Source organism: Canis lupus, chromosome 21, assembly GCF_011100685.1.
Source record: "Canis lupus familiaris isolate Mischka breed German Shepherd chromosome 21, alternate assembly UU_Cfam_GSD_1.0, whole genome shotgun sequence".
NCBI lineage: Eukaryota > Metazoa > Chordata > Mammalia > Carnivora > Canidae > Canis > Canis lupus.
This window is the reverse complement of record NC_049242.1, coordinates 40,139,725-40,162,412: the sequence shown is the minus strand read 5'-3', so window position 1 is coordinate 40,162,412 and position 22,688 is coordinate 40,139,725. Positions and strand designations below refer to the sequence as shown.

Below are 22,688 nucleotides of genomic sequence, written 5' to 3'. Positions count from 1 at the left end.
CATCCAGTAGGCCGTCAGCAAGTGCCTTTGAGTAAGGGAGTGACAGGACCAACTCTGTCATTAGGAAGTTAGCTCGGTAATGAAGATGGATTAGAGGAGGAAGAGAATAGATGTAGAAGGTAGGATATTTCACAAATGCTCTAACTTTGCCTATGGGGTTTGCTCTTCCCAGAATGCCCTTCTCCAATCCTTTAAAACACATTAGATATCACCTTCTGAAGCCTTCTCCATTTCTCCAGACTGTGCCACCTTCTGCCTCTGTGCTCCCACAGCACTTGGTATACAGCTGAGTTATAGAAATTCACAGGTTGCACTGAGCATGTTTCCATGCCTGTCTCTGCCCCCATCTGATTAACCTGTGTCATTCCTGTGTTAGCACAAAGTTCCCCAGGGAGCACCTGAAGGGCTGAAGGGATGATCAGTGATTACAGTAGTCCTAGGGAGCTGTAAAGAGCCCTGAACTGGGGCAGTGGGATGGACCAACTCAGGGAAGCTGCCACAGAGGTTATTCTGATGTGTTTTTTCCATTCAAAGACAGTCGAGAAGAAGCGGTCCTTGGGAGCATCCCTCTGCCCAGCTACGTGATCTCGCCTGTGGCCCCTGAGGACCGCATAAGTCGCAAGTATTCCTTTAAGGTACTGCCCTTTCCCCCTCAGGGCAGCTATTCTACCCTAAGAAACCTTGGGTTCCCAAAAATGGCTTCGTAAAAGCAGTTGTTTGTTGTGGGGGATGGGGAAGAAGTTAAGAAGTTCAGATGCATGATAACAAGATTATAAATTCTTTGTTTTTTCAAATAAATTCTTTAAATGAGAATAATACCACATCAAAAGTTATTTCATTTGTATCTGAGCTTCTGAATCCACCAGCTTTGCTCAAGTATTCAGACCCCTCTTTCCTATTGCCATCAGTCCTGTGTTTACTAGTCCCCCTCATGGAGGTGCTTGGATGGCTCAGTCAGTTAAGCATCTACCTTCAGCTCAGGCCCTGATCCCAGGGTCCTGGGATGGAGCTCCGCACCGGGCTCTCTACTCACCAACACACAGCTTCCCCCTCTCTCATTCATTCATCCTCTCTCTCTGACATAAATAAATAAAACATTAAAAAAAAAAAACAACTAGTCCCCCTCATGCCTTCCCTTCATTGCAGTCAGCTAGTCTAACTAGTGTCCAGCCACTCAGTATAAGTGATGGTCCCTCAGAGTGGATTTCTGTCAATTATATTATGAAAACATACACTGAGGGTTAGAATCTCACCATCAAGACATTTTCAGGTTTGTCTACTTTGTTCATCTTGTTGAAAAGCAAATAGAATCAAATTTGTTTTTTTGGCTTTTTTTCCTGGATCACTGAAGATTCATAGGGAAATCCCTTCAACAGTAAAACCTCCTTTCTCCTTTCTACTCTTCTACTTGGTCATATGTCATACGGAGTGAGCGTGGCCATGATAATTGACGGCAGGCCTTTGATGCCCTCTGGCATCTTCAGGGCCAGATGTGGAGGGTCCAGGAAGGTGGTGGTCAGGCCCAAACTTGGGGAATCCTGAGGCCATCTCCTTTGGTGACCTCCACACATTTCCTGCACTGCTGCTATTTCTTGGGCCTCCTAGGGTTGGTAAGGATAGGGTAGGTTGAAGATCTACTTTGCTGGCAGTTGAGTAGAAGTCCCAGCACTGAAACAAGTGGCCTTTGGTGCCAGTAGCCACGGGGAAACACCCTCTCACACTGCTCAGGGTACAAGGCAACCCACTACTCATGCAGCTTAGCTATTCCCATGTTTAGGGTGTAAGATGGGTACTGGAATTAGGTACTAAAGCAGAAGATGAACAGATGTCAAGTTTGCCAACCATAGGATAGTTAAAGGATCATGGAAAAGCACAAGATAGGGCACACACCGTTCTCTGTAAGGGTTAAGGAGAGCATTGGTATGTGTTATCCACGGTGTCACTGGAAAGTGATAGTCTGCATCAGCATCTTGATCTGGAGTCTGTTGTGGGGGCGGTGGTTGGAAAGTCAGTCTCATCTTCTACCTTTCCTTCCTGGGCTGATGCTTTAGCTTTGTTTATTGCCAGATTGGAGCTGTCCCTCTCTCCCCTGACTGTCACTGTTCCCGATGACTGCAGAGTTGCTATGGGTTAAAGATTCTGGGATCCTTCCCTATTTCTTGTTGCATGACATACTATTGCTTTATATTTGTAAAACCTTTTATGACTAGAGACCTACTTCTCTCCACATAAGCTCATTTAAGGTTGTAGAGAACCAATATTGTGCAGTCAGTATTTATATCTTAATCTTTATAGATTAAGAACACAAGGATTAGAGTACTTCAAAGTCGCAAAGCTGATGATGGTGACAGAACTTGAACATGAACTCTATCCTCTTACAATTATATTCTAGGGAGGAAGGATGGTTTCTTTCTCTTCTCATTTTGGTCATCTCCTGCAAGCACGTTGTAGGAGATGGGAAGTGATTTGAATTAATGTTTATTATTATCATTTTAGGAAGACTCTTGTATTTAATCGTTCAGAAGCCTCTCCTGCTGATTGCTGGCTCTGAGAACATTGTGTTCAGTGGGTTTCACCCTGGTCTTTTGCAGCCTAAAGGTCTTCCTCAGAAAACCTTCCTTTCTGGGGTTCAGCGTTGTTACTGGGCAAACAGTTGGGATACTGTTCTATGTAATTCTTGGGGACAGCATTTGAAATATGGTCAAAGTAACTGATTGTAACTATATATATTGCATCTTAACACTTCACTGGGAGGTGTGAAAACAGATTTAGAAAAACATCTTTTATGTGTCATAGATTCTTTCCTTTTTGAAAAAAATTTTTCTTAGAAGGACTTTACTAAGAGTGTTCCTTAGCTAAATCTTTTGTCTGAGAGACAAGGCGTACTTGTGTTTGGGGGATCCCTGTGGGGGATCCTCAGGGTCTGAGAATAGAGAAAAACTGCTGCAAGCAGGTCTAGTGGTGTTCAGCTGGTTTTCCACAGAGGGTTGTGGTTTCCTTTGTGATAGAGTTCTCTTTCCCTTTGATTGCAGCATTGTTTTTTTAGGGGCCAGAAAGTGGGACCCTTGGGCAGTTCAGGATCCATGTTCTTGGGGACCCTGAGGAAGGCACAGTGTTTAGTATCCTGGCCCTTATTCCTGCTTCTGATGTCAGCTCTTCATTATTTCCAGAGCTGAAATTCTCTGACTGTTGCTAGGGTACCTTGCTTGAGATTGTCAAGAGTATCTGTGGTTGTAGATAGGCACAACCTGAAAGGTTATATGGTCCTTCCTTGTCTCCCTCCCTCCCTCTTTCCCTCCCTCCCTCCCTCCCTCCCTCTTTCCCTCCCTCTTTCCCTCCCTCCCTCCCTCCCTCCCTCCCTTTCCTTCCTTCCTTCCTTCCTTCCTTCCTTCCTTCCTTCCTTCCTTCCTTCCTTCCTTCCTTCCTTCCTTCCTTCCTTCCAGAGCTCAAGCATGAGCAGAGGGAGAGGGAGAAGCGGACTCCCTGCTGAGCAAGGAGCCCATGACACGGGGCTTGATCCCAGGACCCTGGGATCATGCCCTGAGCTGAATGCAGCTGCTTAACTGACTGAGCTACCCAGGTGCCCTTTCCTTGTCTTTCTTTTTCAATAGTGCCTGAATCTTGGCAGCCCCTATGTATTACCAGGGACTCTGGTGCTGGATAGACCCTGAGACACAGGCAGCTCTGTAGGAGAGCCAAGCAGGGCTCTTGGTGGCATCTAGGAGATATTCTGTAATGCCCTGACCTTTTGTGCTCTGGTGGCTCATCTGGGTGCCTCCCCAAAGAGCTCCTATTAGATGCACAGCCAACCTTGGCTTGCTCACCTTGGCTTGGTCACCTCAGAATAAGTTTGCCCCTCAGGTCCAGGATCTGGAGCAAAAAAACATTTCCATGCAGCAAAGGATCCAAGGATCCTCAATGGGGAAAAAGCCTTATTAGTCTCTTTTGAGCTGTTCTTCTTCTCTCAAGACCAAGGTTTCCTGACCTGAGCTCTACAGATCCCCAAGTATCAGTGGATAAATCACATCTTTACTTTTTTTAACCTATAATGTTTCCTTTGATTAAGAAAGCAGGCAACAGCAGGTATCTGTAGCACCTCTGCCTTGATCACCAATAGAAACCAGAAAGCTCTTTATATCCCATCATGACTGTTGTAAATATCTTGAAATAGCATTATGCTCATTGCCACTTTGAAATTATAATAATTGTTACATTTCTTAATGAATTATTAAAGAAGTACCTCTATTATACCACATTTAAGAAAATTTTAGTAACTGTATTTCAGTATAATGAACTTCCTTTCTTTTTTATTTTTATTTTTTTACTTCCTTTCTTTTATTTGCATACTTAGAAACCTTCTGAGAAGAGTTCTTAGGATTTATGAAACTATCCAAAGGATTCATGCTGCCCAAAAGGTTAAGACCTCTGCTTTAGATTCTGGCTAACGGCCAGGCGAAACGTGATTTTTCACTTATTTATATTCAGCAAACTTTGATTGTGCTCCATTGTTCTACTTGGTAGGATGTGGATGCTGGGGATACAACAATGAGAAAGATAAGGTCCTTGCCTTCAGGGGGTTCTGTTCTAGAGTCCCCAGCACTGTGGAGGGTTATTAGGTGTTAAGAGAACAGGGAGGAGCTGCTCTTTCCCTCTCCCATTTCCGTTTTGCCCTCCATCTACTTTTTTCCACTGCCCTGTCACTATTCTGTCTTGACCGTTGTTCCTCCTATTGGTAACTAACTTTCTGCTGAGCACATGGTGAGTGCTCCGTAGATGTTGGTTTTACCACAGCTTCTGCCCTCAGACTCTGCAGCCTCCAGTCCATCTTGCACACTTTCTGAACGGCACATCTGTTCAGGCTGTGCTCTCACGACAAACCCTCCCATGGTTCCCCATTGCCTGCAGTATAAAGCCCAGTCTTGGTTTGCCAGCCCCAGCTTCTCTCTCCAGCCCCATCTTTAGCCACTCCCATCTTAGATTTTCCCTCCAGCCGTGTACAGTTGCCTGGGGCCCCAGGACATTTCTTGCCCACAGGCCTTTGCCTGAGCTTCCGCCATAGCTCAGAATGCCCTTTCCCCAACTCTTAATAAGTCCTTCAGGTCCCTGCCTGGGGGTCACCTTCTTCAGGAAGCCTTCCTTGAGTTCCCCGGACAGGTTAAGTGCCCTTCTTCTGTACATCTACAACTCTTGCCACTGCCCTGCAAGTGGTTGGTTTAGTTATCCAGAGCTTTCACCTGGAAAACTAGCCCATCAGCTGGTTCTGCCTGGGTAGATGGGGCTAGTCCCAATCTTCAGGCAGAGACCACACAAAGCAGTCATTTTAAGAAGGAGCTGTGGTCAGTGACACTGCTTATACGTCCCGAGTTCAGGCTTTCTTGTAATTCGTGTTTAGTCCTTTGTACATTAGCAATGGGGAGGGGCAGAAGAGAGTCTTTCAAAGTTTCTAGAAAGTTCAGTCAATCAGCTTAGATTACTCAAGTGACTGTTCCTATAATAACATCAACTAACATAGCTTTTGAGCCTTGAATAACAGCCTTAAAAATGCTTTCAGTTCCATATGTGCATTATCTCATTGAGTGCTCACGTAGCCTTAAATGGTAAATACCACCATCACCCACAGTCCCATTTTGAAGATGGGGAATCAGAGGCCTGGGGAGGTTGAGCAGCTTGTCCAGGTTGCCCTGAGGTAAGAGGCAGGGTCACCAGGGCCTTGAGTTCTTACGCAGTTCACTGTGCTGCTCGGAGTCAGCCTGAAGGTTGGGCACAAGGAGCTCCTTCTTAATGTCAACACATGGGCAGTCTTTGTAAGTCATAAACCTGACAGTTTTATCCTTGAGAATGGTAATTTTCAAAAATTACCATTCTCAGCTCTCATGCCCAATCTATCCCCAGGTCCTGCTAACATTACCTCCTAGTTTTGTGCAGACTCAAGGCGATCCTCTTCTTTTCAGCCCCTCCCACCATCTCTTACCTATAGAGGTGCTTCTATAGAGATCTCCTGCTCCCACTCCCTCATCTGCCCCAGCCCTGCTCTAACCTCTTCACATTGAAGTCAGAGTCGTTTTTCCAGACAAAAATCTGATCTCACCACTCCCCAGCTCAAACCCTTTACTAGCTTCTCCTTGTTCTTGTAAATGCGACAAAACCCTAACATGACCACAAGGCCCTGGTGACCTGGCCCTGCCAACTCCAGTAGCCTCATTTCATCCTGCTCTTTCCTTTTTTCTATGCCAGGCATGCTGGCTTCTTCCTTGAACATATCATATTCTCATCCATCTTGGGGTTCCACACATTCCTCTATGCTACTCCTACTAAAATATCTGCTTACTCTGTAGAAGGCAGCTTAAATGTCACTTCTGTAGGTGAGTCCTTCTCCAGGCAGGCCAGGTTCCCCTGCTGTCCTCCCTTATAGCATCCTGAAGTTCTTCATGATACTTCTTACAATTGTAGTTTTTTGTCCATGGTCTTTCTCTTCTATGTGACTGTAAACTGTCTTGGCCTTGATTAAGACTGTCCCCTCAATTTCTGGTATAGCGCTTTCCTATAAACAAAACAATTATTGTTGAATGAATGAGTTAGAGAATGAGTCAGTTGATGGGCCCTGACCTAGGCTTCTATGTTCTAAAGACTGATGCTGAGGGCATGAGGTGTGAGCATTCCAGCTTCTTTCCCTAGTACTGGATCTAGACCAGAGTCTTAAGGACCAGGAGAGCAATCATATCCTAGGGCCATTAAGTTTTTGAGGTAAAATCTTCCTTGCTTGCTTGCATCCTCATTTCCTTTAGGCATAACCTAAAGTTTTCTCTTCAGTTGTGCAAATTTGCCTAGTGTTAGGCAAAATTGGTGGTGTTAATTGGAAAGCAAAGAGCAGAGGATAGGCAGCATCTTTGAGATGAGATGAGGGAAGGGGTGAGAAGACTTCTGATTACCTTGGCTCTGGCATCTTCCTAGGCCTCAGGGCACTTTGGATTGGGGTCACGTGGCCAATTGTACTTCTCACTTTCACAGTTAATACATCTTTTATGTCCAAGCACAGACAAGAGTGTAGTTAGGAACCTGTTCTTCAGAACCAAGGGCAGCTGGACACAGCACATATTGGCAATTTGATTAGTGACTGAGGTTGTTTGTGATCATGAGTAGCTCCTCTTTTTTGATGGATCTAACTCCCAAGGCCCATTTGCAGACATGTCAACTCTCCATGTTTGAAGTGTCCCTGGACAAGGCTTGCTGCACAAATGTTAGTATAGTAGGAAACTTCTCTATCACACCCTTGAGGGTGGCCTATTCTTGTGGGTGGCTTTGTGTCTGGTGGGGCAAGTGCCTGTCCCAGAACTCTGTAACTGTGCAGAAGGTCTGGGAGGAGGTATCAGAGATGTTATGGGGTCACTGTCCAGGGAAACTTCTCTATTTTATTCACTACAGTATACCCAGGAATAATGGCTGGCACATAGTCAGTGCTCAATAAATGTTTGTTGAATAAATGAAGAGTTTATTAATGAATAAGTGAAGTCCCTGCTCTCATGGAGTTTGTATTTTGGAGGGAAGAGACAGATGATAAGCAAACTTGTGTGTAAAATAAATAATACCAGGTAATGTTAAATGCTGTGAAGAATCCATTACTGGGCATGGAGATCAGGAAAAGTTACTTAATGTCTTAGACCTTCATTTGCCACATTTGTAAAATAGAGACTCTGTCCCTACCTCTCAGAGCTGTTGGAATTAAAATGAGGTTAAAGTCATGGAAGTACCCAGGGGACACATACTATGCATTGATCAGATTTGTTGATCTTCCTCATACCATCTTCCTATGTAGACTTGGTGGGGTTTTTCATTACAAATTTAAGACAGGCCCCTGCCTATTAGAACATAGGGTGGAACTGGGGTTGCCTCTTGTTTGCACCCATCCTGGTTGCTTTTCAACAGTCATTTCCAATACCTCTTCATGGGCTTTTTGCAAAGATACATGTGAAAGCACCTTGAGGCTTCCTGACACATAGTAGGTATGCAAGAATTTTCAAATGTCAACCTTTTTAGTGCCTCTTTGGAGAGACAGAAGAGCAGCAGCTTTGATGGGCACACGTCACATTTCATGCCCAAGCTCTGAGGCACAGTGAATCCCTGCACCAAGCCACATGCTCTGACTGCTGATATTTGGCTTAATTCCAACAGTCGCATGCTGTGGAAGCACCACAACAGAGATTCCAGAGAGTTTGCTTCTACAGAATGAGCGTTTTGAAAAACTCTCACATAAGCCTTGCCTGGGTGCCCCTCCCTAAGCAGGAGTAAGATGAATAGGAACAGGTACAGCTGCAGGGCTTTTACCATGGGGACCAGACACAGCTGTCACTGGGACTGACTGCACCAGGAATGGGGAAATCCAGCCATGATGGTTTCCGGGTGTGGGAACAAGTTGGCTGGTGCTCAGGCTTTTAATCTGGAAGAGGGGACAACGTGGCCGCAGCATTGTCCGCTTGTTACTTCCGGAAGTAAAATGTGTGCTGACCTCCCTGACCTGGGTTTCCGCCTCGTGTTTACAGGCTGTGCACACGGGGATGCGAGCACTCATCTCTAATAGCTCCATGGGGGGCTCTCAGGCTGAGCAGTCAGGCATGAGGACCTACTACTTCAGTGCCGACACCCAGGAGGACATGAACGCGTGGGTCCGGGCCATGAACCAGGCTGCACAGGTGCTGTCTCGATCATCGCTTAAGAGGTGAGTCCCAGTGCAGAGTCTCTGTCAGAGCACTTCCCACACTAGGATGGGGACCCAGATAAGAACACTTGGGTGCCCCGAATTCCACTATTCATTCACTTGTATTAAGCACTGCCCTTTCTTTGAAAGTCCTATTTAATGATGAATTCTTCTGGGAGGAGAATGCATGCACAGTAAGATCCCCCAGAAATTACTTGATCCTCTTTTCATTGGCCAGAGAAATGCAAAGACCTGGAAGGGTGAAGTAACTGCCTGAAGTACAGAGCCTTGGAACCTGGTGTGTGTGTGTTTCTCATTTGTCCTCCTCTGATGTGTGGTGGGAGAGACAACCTTGGGGCACCAGATGGGGGAAGAAGAAGAGACAGGCAAGAAAGATCTTGCAAAGTGAAAAACGTGCCTCAGACTGCCCACCACATTGCTGGGGCTAGCCAGGGAGCTGCCTCTTCCCTCAAACGGGCAAACCAAGGGTATAGTCAGGGATGTTGAAATTCCTGAGTCTGTTGGCTGTGGGTGATTCCCTGAGAGATAGTGCAGGAGGACGATGAGTGGAGTCAGAGGCTCTGAGAAGGTAGGGTAGCCCTGGAAAAATCAGGGTGTGCCTTGGACCAGTCCTCTTCTGACATGGGCCTATTTTTCCACTCTCTGGACACCTTGCTCAGCTGAGAGGCCTCTTTGACTGTGGTCTTTTAGTGAGGCCTCAAAATAAAAGGTTCTCTAGTAACCTAAAGGCAGGATTTTTCGGTGACTACAAATGGATTTCACATGGTGTGTTTTATTTAGCTTATCAGCCTCTTCCAGTATATGTGTATTCTGGGATTAGTGGTACTACCTAGTTTCATGCTATCTTTCTTGAAACAGACCTTTGGTGTAGAGTGACATCCTTCAAGGGGCCAGGTTGGGGTCTAGTCCTCCCCTTGGAGTTTCCGTAATACCTCAGTCAAGCATTTTCCATGCTGTTTTTTCTTTCACCTTCTGTCTGCTTTTCAGTATCCTAGACTTCAGGGAGGGATTGTCTTTGTATCTTCTGCACACCTGCCACAGAGTAAGCTGTCAAATGTCTGGTGAGTGAGTGAGTGAGCGAGCTACTACTGGATGAGTGAATATGTTAGGACAAGACTAATGATAGTCTTGGAAGTTCCCACGTGGACTCTGAATCAGTAACTGCAGGTGTTCAGTCAAATCTGACTCTGCCTCCTAGCATTGTCATCCAGCCTGCATTTTTCTTTTTCTTTCTTTTTTTTTAAAGATTTTATTTATTCATGGCGAGGGTGGGGTGGGCAAAGACACAGGCAGAGGGAGAAGCAGGCCCCATGCAGGGAGCCTGATGCGAGACTTGATCCCAGGACCCCAGGATCATGCCCTGGGCCAAAAGCAGGCACCAAACCGCTGAGCCACCCAGGGATCCCCCAGTTTGCATTTTTCTATTGTGTCCACAATGATGATGTGAAAGCCTCTGCCATTAGCCCTGTGGGCACTCTGTTCATAGCGACATTGTCATTTCCTTCATCATCCCAGGAGAAGGAAACTGGGTGCATTTGGCATGTCTTGCTTCTAATGCACATGCTGGTCCCTAATGCTCACTCTTTCCTAGTCTTTGCTTTTCATCCTTCAAAAAATAAAATGCAAAATGGCAAAGATATGCTTAATCACCTTTCTGGGGTAATCTTCACTTTTTTAAAAAAGATTTTATTTATTTATTTATTTTATTTATTTATTCATTCATTCATTCATTCATTCATTCATTCATTCATGAGAGAGAGAGAGACAGAGAGAAAGAGAGAGAGGCAGAGACACACACAGGCAGAGGGAGAAGCAGGCTCCATGCAAGAGGCCTGACATGGAACTCGATCCCGGGACTCCAGAGTCACGCCCTGGGCCAGAGACAGGCGCCAAACCGTTGAGCCACTCAGAGATCCCCTTCATTTATATACATATATACACTTATATAGAAATATGTAAGTTTCTTTTGTGTGTTTTCAAAGCATGAATGATAACATCTTAATCCTTTATTTTTTATTTTTAAAAATATTTATTCATGAGAGAGAGAGAGAGAGAGAGAGAGAAAGAGAGAGAGAGAGAAGGGCCGAGACACAGGCAGAGGAAAAAGCAGGCTCCATGCAGGGAGCCCGATGCAGGACTTGATTCCCGGTCTCCAGGATCAGGCCCTAGGCGGAAGGCGGCCCTAAACCGCTGAGCCACCCGGGCTGCCCTTAATCCTTTTTTTTTTTTTTTTTTTTTTTTTTAAAGACTTTATGTGAGAGAGAAAGCACAAGCAGGGAGAGGAGCAAATGGAGACAGAGAAGCAGACTCCCCACTGAGCAGGGAGCCTGACTTGGGGCTCAGTCCCAGGACCCCGAGATCATGACCTGAGCCAGAGGCAAACTTAACTGACCGAGCCACCCAGGGGCCCCCCAAAATCCTTCTTTATCAGTGTATGTGGATCAACTTTATTTTGGACTGTTGTATTGGTATTGTATAAGGACCATAATGCTCCAAACCTTGGATGGTTTATCTTTCCTCATCTTTTACTATTATGAATAGTCCTGTAATGAAAAACCTCTACAAGCCTCTGCATATGTCTTTCAAATTGCTGTATCAAAATATAACGCATTTTAAATTTTAATCAGTATGCCAAATTGCCCTTTAAAGGAAGCTGTGGAATCTACTAGTGAGAGTCCTCATCTCCCACATCTTTGCCAGTAGTTGATATTATCAAGCTTTAAAATTTTTTGTTGAGCTGCTGTGTGGATGAATAGTATCTGGTTATTTCAATGTGTATGTCCATGATGATAGGGATCTTTTCTGTTTGTTGGCTACTTGTTTCCTCCCCAGTGAACTGCCTGTATGTGTCCTCTGCCTGTTTTTTTTTTTTTTTTTTTTCCTGAGTTGTTTGCCTTTTCTTGGTGCTTTCTTTCCTGTGTGCTGTGAAATCTGCCCATTGTAGGATGCAGCTTAGCCTCTTGGTTGATGGAAGTCTGTCCAGCCTTGTGGCTAATGGAATCTGATGTTCCCTTCTTTTGAAATTCAGGATGCTGTTTGCCAGTCTCTAATATTCTGGCCTTTTTCCTGTTCTCTTTGATTCCTCAGAGATCACCTGAGGGGTTTCTTGAACCCATTCCCGAGTTCCTTTATGGCCCTGAGGAATTAACTCCTGGGCCTTTCCCATCTTCCTCCTTGTCCTGGACTTTCTCTCATCTTTCTTCTTGATTAAGGTGTGGAACTAAATCCAGAAGTTAAAGAATTCAGTTTTATTTATGTGAATCATCTTCCCCAAGCAGAGATACCTACATCTCATTCTTTTAAAGCTGTCCCCTCCTTAATTTTAATTTTTAGAAAAATAGAAAGTTTGTTTTTTGCTTTGCTTTGCTTCAAAAAAACCAAGCTTAGCTCCTTCTAGACTCTTCCCTTTCTGCCACATTCCTGTGGGCCCATTCCACTGTGCATCTGTGCTTGATTTTGTGTCCCACCTTCCATTTCTTGTGCGTGTCCTTTTATAACTTGAGCTCTGAGAGCTGCCTGTGTTATCAAACTGGCTTCTTTGGACCAGCAGTGGCAAATGGGTTCTTTCTTGTGTCCGATTTCTACTCAGTTCATCATAATGACCAGGATACTGGGTCAAAGGTAGCCTGAGAATGAAATCAGGATTATGGGGAAGAAGTATTGTGATTGGCAAGTGATGCCTGCCTTGAATTGTTCAGGATTAATTTGCCTAGCTGAAATTTGGCTATTTTTGTAACTTTTTTCTACTTGAAGATTTTTGAATTAACCATCAGATTCTGTTCTGGAGGGGCTCCATCCCTTATCTGTTGGGCTGCTTTCCTTCCCTTTTAGGGTCTCGGGCTATTGTCCCTAGATTTTCTCTGAACTTTTAACATTTGTTCTTATGCCCTTAATAAATTCTTAAAATCCCATAATCGTGTTTGCCGTAGGTTCCTTCCTTAAAAAACAAAACAAAAACCCAACTTGTTTTACCGTTTGAGTCAGAATAAAGGCAGGATAGCATTTCCCTTTAACTTTCTGAGAAATAGAATAGTCAGCTAAGCAAATCCAGACTTATTAAATGTTCTATTTCCCCAGAATAAGATGTTCAGACATTTGGTTAGTTAGAATTATTCATCAGGCAGTACTAAATCTTCCCTCTCCTCCAGTTTGGTGATCTGCATTGGAAAACCATCTGTGTTAAGTGGAGGGCCCCAGTGGTCGCATATCTGTGTGTCCCCAACTCGGTTCTTACCAGATGCTTCTATTCTTAATTCACATGGGCGGATGCTTTGTGTATGTGGTATATATAGTATGACTCCTGATTGCAGGTAGCAGAAAATGCAGGCAAATTTTTCTTAAGAAGGGAGGAATTCATTGGTTCCCTTGACTGAAAAGTTCAGGATACGTTTAGCTTTAGAAACAGGTGGGTTTGGGCAGCCCGGGTGGCTCAGCAGTTTAGTGCTGCCTTCAGCCCAGGGCCTGATCCTGGAGACCTGGGATCGAGTCCCACGTCGGGCTCCCTGCAGGGAGCCTGCCTCTCTCTCTGCCTGCGTCTCTGCCTCTCTCTCTCTCTCTCTCTCTCTCTGTGTCTCTCATGAATAAATAAATAAAATCTTAAAAAAAAAAAAAAAGAAACAGGTGGGTTCAAGGCTCAGACAATATTAGAAGTCATTGTCTCCAGCTACCTCTGGTTTGGATTCATTCTTCAACTCCATGTAGAGGTCCCTGACCAATCTAAGATCTGGTGGCAAGGTAGCTGCGGTAGCCCTAGACTCTTCTGATGAAAGTCTAGCAGGAAAAGAGCCAGTCGTGCTCAGAAGCTCTTGTCCAGAGCCATTCTGATTGGACAGGCTTAGATCACATTTAAACCCTAAACTGTGAACTGTTGCCAGGGAATGCACTGACTGGCATAAGCCCAGGATACATGTTTCACTTCTGAGAACTGAGGGTGAGGTAGGGGTGAATGCCCAAGTAAATGTTGGGGCTGTGGGCAGAGGAAGGAGAAATGACTCATTGGCATGGGATAAAGGAAGCACAAATGACAAATGTCCAGGCCAGCTGATTCACCCCTCACTTCGTATTGTCTTGGTTTCTTTTACCTTAAACTTCTCTTCCCAGAACTTAGTGTCAGAAGTCAGATGGATGTGGGTTCAAATCTCAGCTCTACTACTTTCTAGGTGAGTCACTTGTACAGATTCGGTATACTTTTCTTAGTCCATAGGGCTATTACAAGTGTTAAGTTAAATAAGTGAATGTATCAAGTGCTTACTTAATAGAATGCCTAAGATACTTTATATCAGATATGCCACCTCCGGTAACAATGTCATTGGCTTTTTTTTTCTTTACACCCTTCCAGTTTCATCATTCATCCTCTGGATCACATTGATGATGAGTCTTCTATGAACAAATTGTACTCTCTCCCTTATCAGGATGTGCTCATCCCCTAGCAGTGAGAATTGTGGTTCTGTTCTACCCAGGCTCCTGCAGCACCACCCCTCCTTCTGCCCTTCACTTCCTTCTTCTTCCAGCCTTTTCCCACAACATTCCTCTGACCTAGGAGCAGAGCTGAGCTCCCTTGCTACAACTCCCAACTTTATCCCCTCATTTCTTATACAGGCTTAGGAGTCTCTTGATGGAAATGCATTTATGTATTCTTGAGATCCCACCCCATACTCTGTAAAGGGGCACTGAGCAGTGGTGCCAAAGCCTGCTCTCTAGCTCCATCTGTTCATAATTTCTTCCCCCCATTTCCATGTTCTTCCACTTGCCAGATTTTGGACTGTCTTGAAATCTGTCTTCCCAACTCCCTCACATTGGACTTCTTTTTATCTTTTGTCTAAGGATATCTTCTCCAACAAGTTAAAGCACTAAGCAAGGAGGTCAGCTTGCCTTTACAGCTCACAAAACTGCCAAGCAGCTCAGATAGGAGGGCCTATCAGAAGACAACTTATCTTTTTTTTTTTTTTAAAGATTTTATTTATTTATTCATGAGAGAGAGAGAGCAAGAGAGAGAGAGAGAGTGAGAGAAGCAGAGATACAGATAGAGGGTGAAGCAAGCTCCACGCAGGGAGCCTGACATGGGACTCGATCCCAGGTCTCCAGGATAACTCCCTGGGCTGAAGGCAGGCACTAAGCCGCTGAGCCACCCAGGGATCCCCAACAACTTACCTTTTTTTCTAAGCCTCTCTGGTCTCTCTGTAATTGAAGTCCTATCTTTGGACTGAAGGAACTTACAGTCTAATCACCTTTGGAGTAAAAACCAATTTCCTCAGGGATTTTGAGCACTGCATGGGTCTGGTCCCTATGACACTTTTCATGTCTTGCCATTCCCTATTCTCTGTGTCCTAACCATACTGTACTTCTTGAATTGAGTGCATTTGTACATGCATTCATCTGTTTAGTCTTTTATTCTACAAATATTTATTGAGGGTATATTGTGCATCAGACACTGTTAAAGATGCTGAGAAATACAGCAGTGTTCAAACAAAGAGGCAAAGTCTCATGCATTGTTGGGTAGGGATGGTGGAGACAGACCATAAATAGGTAAACAACAAGATGATAATCTATCATAATCCATGCATGAAGGCAGTAAAATTGGGTGATGGGATGGGAGGGACAAGGGGGCAGGGAAGATATGGAGGTGAGGCCTGATTGATATATGAATGTTACAGATGCAAAACTGAGGCAGAGTGCTTTAAGCCAAAGGAACGGCATTTACAAACACCCTGAGACACGAATGAGCTTGGTTTATTCAAGAAACAGAAAGCGGAGGAGTGTGGCTGCATCTAAGAGAACAAGGAGGAGAATAGAGTATGATGGGATCTGGGTAAGAGATGGAGGTCCATCTCATTAGGCACCAGGATCCATCGGGGCCTTGCTCATCTGCTCCCCCAGCCTTCACCCTTATCAGGAAAATAGAGTGCATCCTTTAGGCCTTACCCTCGATGTTATTCCCTCTTTCCCTGACACTTCAGTGTGTTAGATTGCCCCAGCCAGTCATTCCTTTTGCACAGGACTTTCACATTCTGTTGGCCTGCTTTCTCACTGTCACCCCTACTAGTCTATAAACTCCTTGAAAATGGAACAGTGTTTGACACATAGTAAGCAGTCAGTTAATGGATGTGTGGATGGATGGTTGGCTGGCTGGCCGGGTTAGTGGATGGATGGATGAACAAAACAGCTATAAAACTTCTACCTATAAGAAATTCAAATAAGGATTTGGGGGGCATCTGGGTGGCTTAGTGGTTGAGCATCTGCCTTTGGTCCTGGGATTGAGTTCCGTGTCAGGCTCCCCATGGGGAGCTTCTCCCTCTTCCTATGTCTGTGCCTCTTTCTGTCTCTCACGAATAAATAAAATATTTTTTAAAAATAATGATTTGGGACATCTCAGAACAAGCTAATCAGTGTTGTGGGATCAGTACGTGGGGAATCATCCTGCTCAGAAATGGCCCATACATTGCTGGCTATCTGCACTGTCTTCAGAGAACTAAATATTTGGTCTTCCAAACCCAGAGCATTTTGAGTAAAGTGTAGCAGGAACACCTGAGGTTGGACAAGCCCCTTGGGCCCTGAGCAGAAATAATTTATGGAGATGTTTTCAACCAGGTGCAGGGCTTTGGAATCAAATCAGATGGAGTTTGAATTCTGCTTATGTCACTGGTTGCAGGATTCAGGCATGTTGGATAACCTCTTGGAGCTTCACTTTTATTGCCTGTAATTAAGGATTAATAATATCACTAGCCTTGGAGGATTATATATGATAAGAGGAGAAAATAGGGACACCTGGGTGGCTCAGTGGTTTGGCGCCTGCCTTCGGCCCAGGGCATGGTCCCGGGGTTCTGGGATCGAGTCCCACATCAGGCTCCCAGCACAGAGCCTGCTTCTCCCTCTACCTGTGTCTCTGCATCTCTCTCTCTCTCTCTCTCTCTCTGTGTGTGTGTGTGTCTCATGAATAAATAAATAAAATCTTTAAAAAAAAAGAGAGATAATATATTTTACTTGCTTATTAGCTCAGGGTTTTGCATTTAGTGAGTGCTCAGTGATGACTGTTGCTTCCACAGTTTCTAGTCTTCAATAGAGACAATTTATTGTAGGTAATCTGGTACTTACCAGTACCCTCAGCCTCTTTGGGTTTAACACTACTGATCTTGCAGGATTGTTATAGGGATTAGAGAGGATCTGTGTCAAGTTCCTGGCACATAGTAGGACCCAGCATATGGTAATAACAACTAAGCATTGGCCACAAAAAAAATGAATGACCCAGAACCGTGACTGCCATACAGAGATGGGAAGTAAGCACACTTGGCCAGAACTCCAGACTGGGTTGAGATGAACTGTGACAGTTGAGCTTGACTTACCTGATAGAAAGAAGAGGGAAGGATTCTCTAGGCAGGTAATGAACAAGACCTGGAGTGACCAGACCTCCTTTATTTGGTTTGTCAGTCCTTAAAACTTCACAAGGGACTTTGCCAGTAGCTATTCTCTGAGGCAGGAGGGACCTCAGCCTGGCCATCTGGTGTTTCGTTTATTCTTTAGCCTCACTCTTCTTTGGAGGAGGACAGTCTGGAGAACTGGAGAGTGTGTTGTCAGAGCAGTCAGCCCCTCTATTGTTAATTTAGAGCAGAGCATGAAAGGGAGCCAGATACCTGCCCCACTCCCAGGAGGACTGCCCTATTTAACTCTGGGGGAAAGAAGAAACAAACTCCTGTCTCTATTTCTCTCCAACCATTTCCTTCCTCAAATGCTAGGAACTAATTCAAGTGAGCAAGTGTGCCATAGGCTCCCAAGATACTTCAGGGCTCTTTTCAACCTTTTGTACAAGTCTACGGACTGTGCTTAGGGTCAATTCTGACTTTGGAGGCCACCGTCCTCCTGAGCCTGGGGTCAGTGCTCAGGACTCAGTGTCTATCAACATAGGCTGAGCTGGTTACCTGATCTGCTTCAGACTACACTCTCTAAGAATCTCGGTGGGCTGGCCCTTGTTCCTGGGTTCCTAGTTTGGTGGTTTAGGTGTGGAGAGTAGGGAGGGATCCTCTAGTAGGATTGTAATAGGAGGGCCGTATCTACTGCTGGACCAAAGTCCAACCAAAGCCCTACAAGAATTATTCCTCTCCCCACCCAAATCTTTGAATGAGATTTAATGTGTATGGTGTGTTCATGTGTTTAGCATTAAGACAGAGGGAAATAGTGGTTCTTATTTCCTGGTGAGATCAAGGATTTAGACACAGAATAAAAACATAATCAGTGCTTGGTATGATCTGTTAACTTCCAAGTTCTTGTGAGGAAAAGGAAGAAGAGAGAAATATCTCCGGTGTGAGGTGAGTGCTTTTCCCACTTGCAGGAGGAAGCCAGACTTTGCTCTAAGCAGATGCAGAGCATTGCTGTGATGTGCTAAAAATGGAGGGACCCAATCCCTGCTAATAATGCTTAGCCCCTTGTAACAGGGATTGTGTTTGGTTGCTAGTAAAAGAACAGTGCAACTTAGGGTTGCATCATCAAATTGAGTTTTAATTTTCTCACAGAAGAGGAATCCAGGAATCCATAGTTAGTCCAGTCTGGTATAGCAGCTCCATCAGGGGATCTGGGTTCTTGCTCATTTTCTACCCAGTTTTAAGCAGGTGGCTTTAATCCTTATTTTTGTTTCCTTACAATCCGGAGTGAAATCTAAATTCCAGGCAGGAATAAAGGAAGGGTTAGCTAAGCCAGCTAAGTGTGACTTCTTTTTTTTTTTTTTCTTTTTAAGATTTATTTATTTATTCATGAGAGACACACAGAGAGACAGACAGAGGCAGAGGGAGAAGCAGGCTCCATGCAGGGAGCCCGATGTGGGACTCGATTCTGGCACCCAGGGATCACGCCCTGAGCCAAAGGCAGATGCTCCACTGCTGAGCCACTCCGGCGTCCCAGTGTGACTTCTTTTAAAGACTTCCCTGGAAGACCCACCTAGCAATTTCTGTGTACATCTTAACATTTTATTGGCCAAATCTAAGTCACATGATCACCTTTAGCTCCAAGGGAGATTGGAAATGTGACTTTTTGCTGGATACATTGTTACTTAGAAAAAATTGGGTCAAGGGAGAGGGAGAGAATAGATATTGGGTAGTCAATGCATCTGTATTTGAGGGCACACAGTGTGCCAGGTACTGTGCTGTGCTTTTTTCTGTGCACTGTCTCCTTTAGTCCTCACAACAGCCTAATAAAGCGAGGGGTCCTGTCCCCATTTTGCAGATAAGAAACCTGAAACCAGAGAAGTCAGAGACATGCTCAAGGTCACTCAGCTTGTATTGGGTGGAACTATCCCTTGAATCCAGGTCTGACTGGCTTTAAACCCTATGCCCACTGGGTTTGACACATTTGGCCAAAATGGTCATCAAATGCCAGGAATGCCCTGTGATTTTTTTTTAAAGATGTATTTATTTATTTCTGAGAGACAGAGAGAGGCAGAGACATAGGTAGAGGGAGAAACAGGCTCCCTGTGGGGAGCCTGATTCTGGGCTCTATCCCAGGACCCTGAGATCACTACGTGAGCCAAAGACAGATGCTCAACCACTGAGCCACCCAGGTGCCCCCATTCCCTGTGATTTTGAACAGTCACTAAGTCCAGCTCCTCACAATGATAGTAGTGACTTGCACTGGAAAGACTTGTGTCATCTTAACTAAACATGTGTGCCTTGCATGGCCAACTTCTCTGAATGACAAAGTCATTGAGAGCTGAAGTGTGCTTTATTCTTTCCCACCATTGTGCTAAATCGAGCATTGCAAATCTATTTTGTGACAGGTTCCTGATTTGGGAAGTTGTGTGTTAAGTTGTAAGGAATGCAGGGAGATGGGGAAGACCAGAAAACATTGTTGCCTTAAATCCTGTATCTTAGTAAGTTAACTGTTTATGTCAATTAAGGTGGGTGAGTAGAGGACATCATCTTTATCTTTCTTACCTACAGCCATAGCCTGAGTATTTTGGGCACAAAGGCATCTTATAGAAGTCCCAGCAGTCAGAGACCAAGAGCTGTTTATAATCCCAAGTTTGAGGGCCTAGAAGGCTGCCAGCTGGCAAACAGACTGCCATTCTTTTAGCCACCTCTTAAGGTTTATTTTGCAGTAAATGGTGGTAATCTGAGAAAAGCATTGGTCATTTTCTATCAACTTTATTGTCATGATGTACCAGCATATGTGAAGGTGTGTACATCCTATGTACACACATAGTAAAGACTAAGATTTATAGTTATAAGCTCCATGGTTAGAAAAGCTTGGAATCCTCCACTTTTTTGGGGGTCAGTTAATGAGAACAGTATTAAATGTGGTAACTGTGATTACATCGGGCTTTAGGGTTATCTGGCTTTGAAGTCAGAGACTGTTTTCTCTGCTACTTTCTTATACCTCCAAATATCTGCCCCAGTGGGGATAGATGGTTGTTCACTAAATACATGGAGGTTGATTGGTAAAGAAAGGAAAATCCCCATTACAGTTGGTTGGGCTGAGGCATCTTATGAACACACACTCCTTGGTTTCTGGAGTTGAGGAAACTCCCTTTTCCTTTTAGTTCTAATGTCATATATGTAGGTGGCATGTTTGTTTCATAACCTGGTTTTGTGACCAAGCGCTATTTATCTTTGGGGTGGGAATAAAAAAGGAAGTACAGTCACTTAGGTCTCACAATTGGAGTATAAACCAGGTTATCAAGCTTTGGTGACTTGGCTGGGGTGTGACCCAGAGGACAGCCAGAGCTCTAGACCTGTAGGTAGCAGCCTTAGCACAGCCCCCATGGGTGGTTTCCTGAGTTTGAGAAACATTAAGGAAGATAAAGGCCAAGTCAGAGAACCTGAAGGCTACCAGTTGAGGTTATACTGATGCAGTTATGGAGGATTAAAGGAAGAAAGGACAAAGTTAAAACCTATAATGTACTCTATGGAAAAAGAGTTGTCCCTTAATGAACATATAGTAAAAAATGGTTTTTGTTAAAGTGTAGCCCCTGAATATTTCCTATATATTCCCACTACTGGAGCTTACAGACCAACTGAACATTAGGAATGAAAGGGCTCTCAGAAATAATAATCTAAATATGTCATTATAAAATGATATGATAGGACTCCTTCCACAAAGACTTAGACCAAACTCAAACTAGCTTAAGTGAGAAAGAAAGTTTATTGGTTCACAACCAAAAAGTCCAGGGATATATTTGGTTTAGATATGGCTAAATCTCAGAGCTCAGGCCAAGTGTTAAGGATTCTGTGTTTCTCCATCTGCTTTTCTTGGTGTTGACTTTTTTGCTTTTTTTTAAGATTTCATTTATTTATTTGAGAGAAAGAGCAGGAGGGAAGGGCAGAGGGAGAAGCAACTCCTCATTGAGCAGAGAGCCCAATCGGGGCTCAATTCCAGGACCCCAGGATCATGACCCGAGCTGAAGGCAGATGCTTAACCAACTGAGCCACCCAGGTGCCTCGGTTGTTGGTTTCATTCTCAGATAGCTGATTCCCATATAGTTACAGCAGTTCAAGACCAGCTCTAACCAAAGCCTGGTTGGTCTAGCCAGCTCTAACCAACTGACTTACTTGGAATAGGTGATGTGTCAACTCTCAAAGTAATCACTGAAACTTGGAGCCTCAGATGGACAGGGACTAGGGTCCAAACAGCAGCATCCAAACCATATGGATTGGGAGTAGGGAGAGGTGGTCCCTAATGAAAATTGAAATGCTAAAATTGATTTTTTTTTTTTTAATAAAGCTTTGGGTCTTCAGGGAAAAGTCAGGAGAGTACATTGACAGTGAGGTGCGAGATTGCTTTTCTTAGTTACAGGTTAGATTGCTTTTCTTAGTTACGGGTTAGATTGCTACTTTACATTGACATTTTAACTATCTCTCAGACTGGATTGATCCTGCCTGCCCTAAGTCTGTACTGACTGTTGGTAGCTGAGGTTTTTAGGTTGTTGCAAAGGCGGCTTGGGGTCTGGGGTCTGGCCACCAAGATGTAAAATGCAGCAGCATTTCCATTGTATGCTTTTATGTTGAAATGGAGAGCCCTCTGGCTTGGCCATTTGAGGAATGATGGATCTCAAGGCCAGGACCTTTTACCAAGGAGACTGGCTGCTCCAGCCAAGCATCCTTAGTAATTTTCTGGTCTTTCTAGACTGGGCTACAGTGTGTTCTTTTCTTCCCCAATCTATTTTTGCAAAGCCTGTGGAGCTGCTGCTTTGTCTCTGGCACCAAGTCCTGGGGATATAGACATAACTAGATCCTGCCCCATGGAAGAGGGGTAGAAGGGCAGCTTACAATAGGAGACAGGCCATGAAAGAGGAGTCCTTCTTGATGCTCACAGAAGTTCATCCTCTAGCCTCTGTTCACATCCTGAACTATGGTCCCCATCCCATTCTTCTTCACAGTTTCTAGGTCTGCATGTGTGGAGGCCATGGGCACACATATGGAGAGGCAGTGGGGAGCACGTGGGAGTGCTGGCTGGTATTAGCCCTGGCTCTGCTCTTTCCTAGCACTATGGTCTTGGGCAAATCATTTATCTTCTCTGTGCCTTAGTTTCTTTATCTCTAAAATCCGACTAGTGATACCTCAGAGGATTGTTGTTAGGCCATTGTTCTTGTGGGTTCCTGTTTGAGCACTAGGTAAGAGGTCATATGAAGAGGTTACTGTGCCTGTTCTCTACTCATCATCTTCAGAGAATGTTAATTATGCGCCAGTTGTCCTTTGGGCTGTGTTTGATGCCAGTGGGAGAGACCCTGGGTTTGGGAGCCTTCTATCTAAGCTGGGTTGTCTCAGACAGACAGATGGACAAAGAGCAAAAGAGAAAAACATGAGATTGTCACATATATCATTTATTCATTCAGTAGTATTTATAAAGCACCTACTCTACACCAGTCATTGTATGGAAGTTATTTAATAGGCCTATTGTAATTGGCCAGATGGGTCTCTGGCCTGAGGGAACTTATAGTCTACTTGTGTGTCAGATGAATAAACATACAATTATGGTCCAGTGTGGTTAGTGTGAC

At 44.5% G+C, this 22,688-nt stretch overlaps 1 protein-coding gene across 13 annotated transcripts in view; it reads left to right on the top strand.

Annotated features, from left to right (window-relative positions):
- PLEKHA7 (pleckstrin homology domain containing A7) overlaps positions 1-22,688 on the top strand; it is a 219,696-nt gene that overhangs the window by 147,095 nt on the left and 49,913 nt on the right. For all 13 annotated transcript variants that reach the window (XM_038569162.1, XM_038569160.1, XM_038569159.1 and 10 more), the window contains 2 exons: positions 535-635; positions 8,538-8,713. In XM_038569162.1, the coding sequence (XP_038425090.1) occupies positions 535-635; positions 8,538-8,713 (277 nt within the window). The remainder of the gene's footprint in view (positions 1-534; positions 636-8,537; positions 8,714-22,688) is intronic.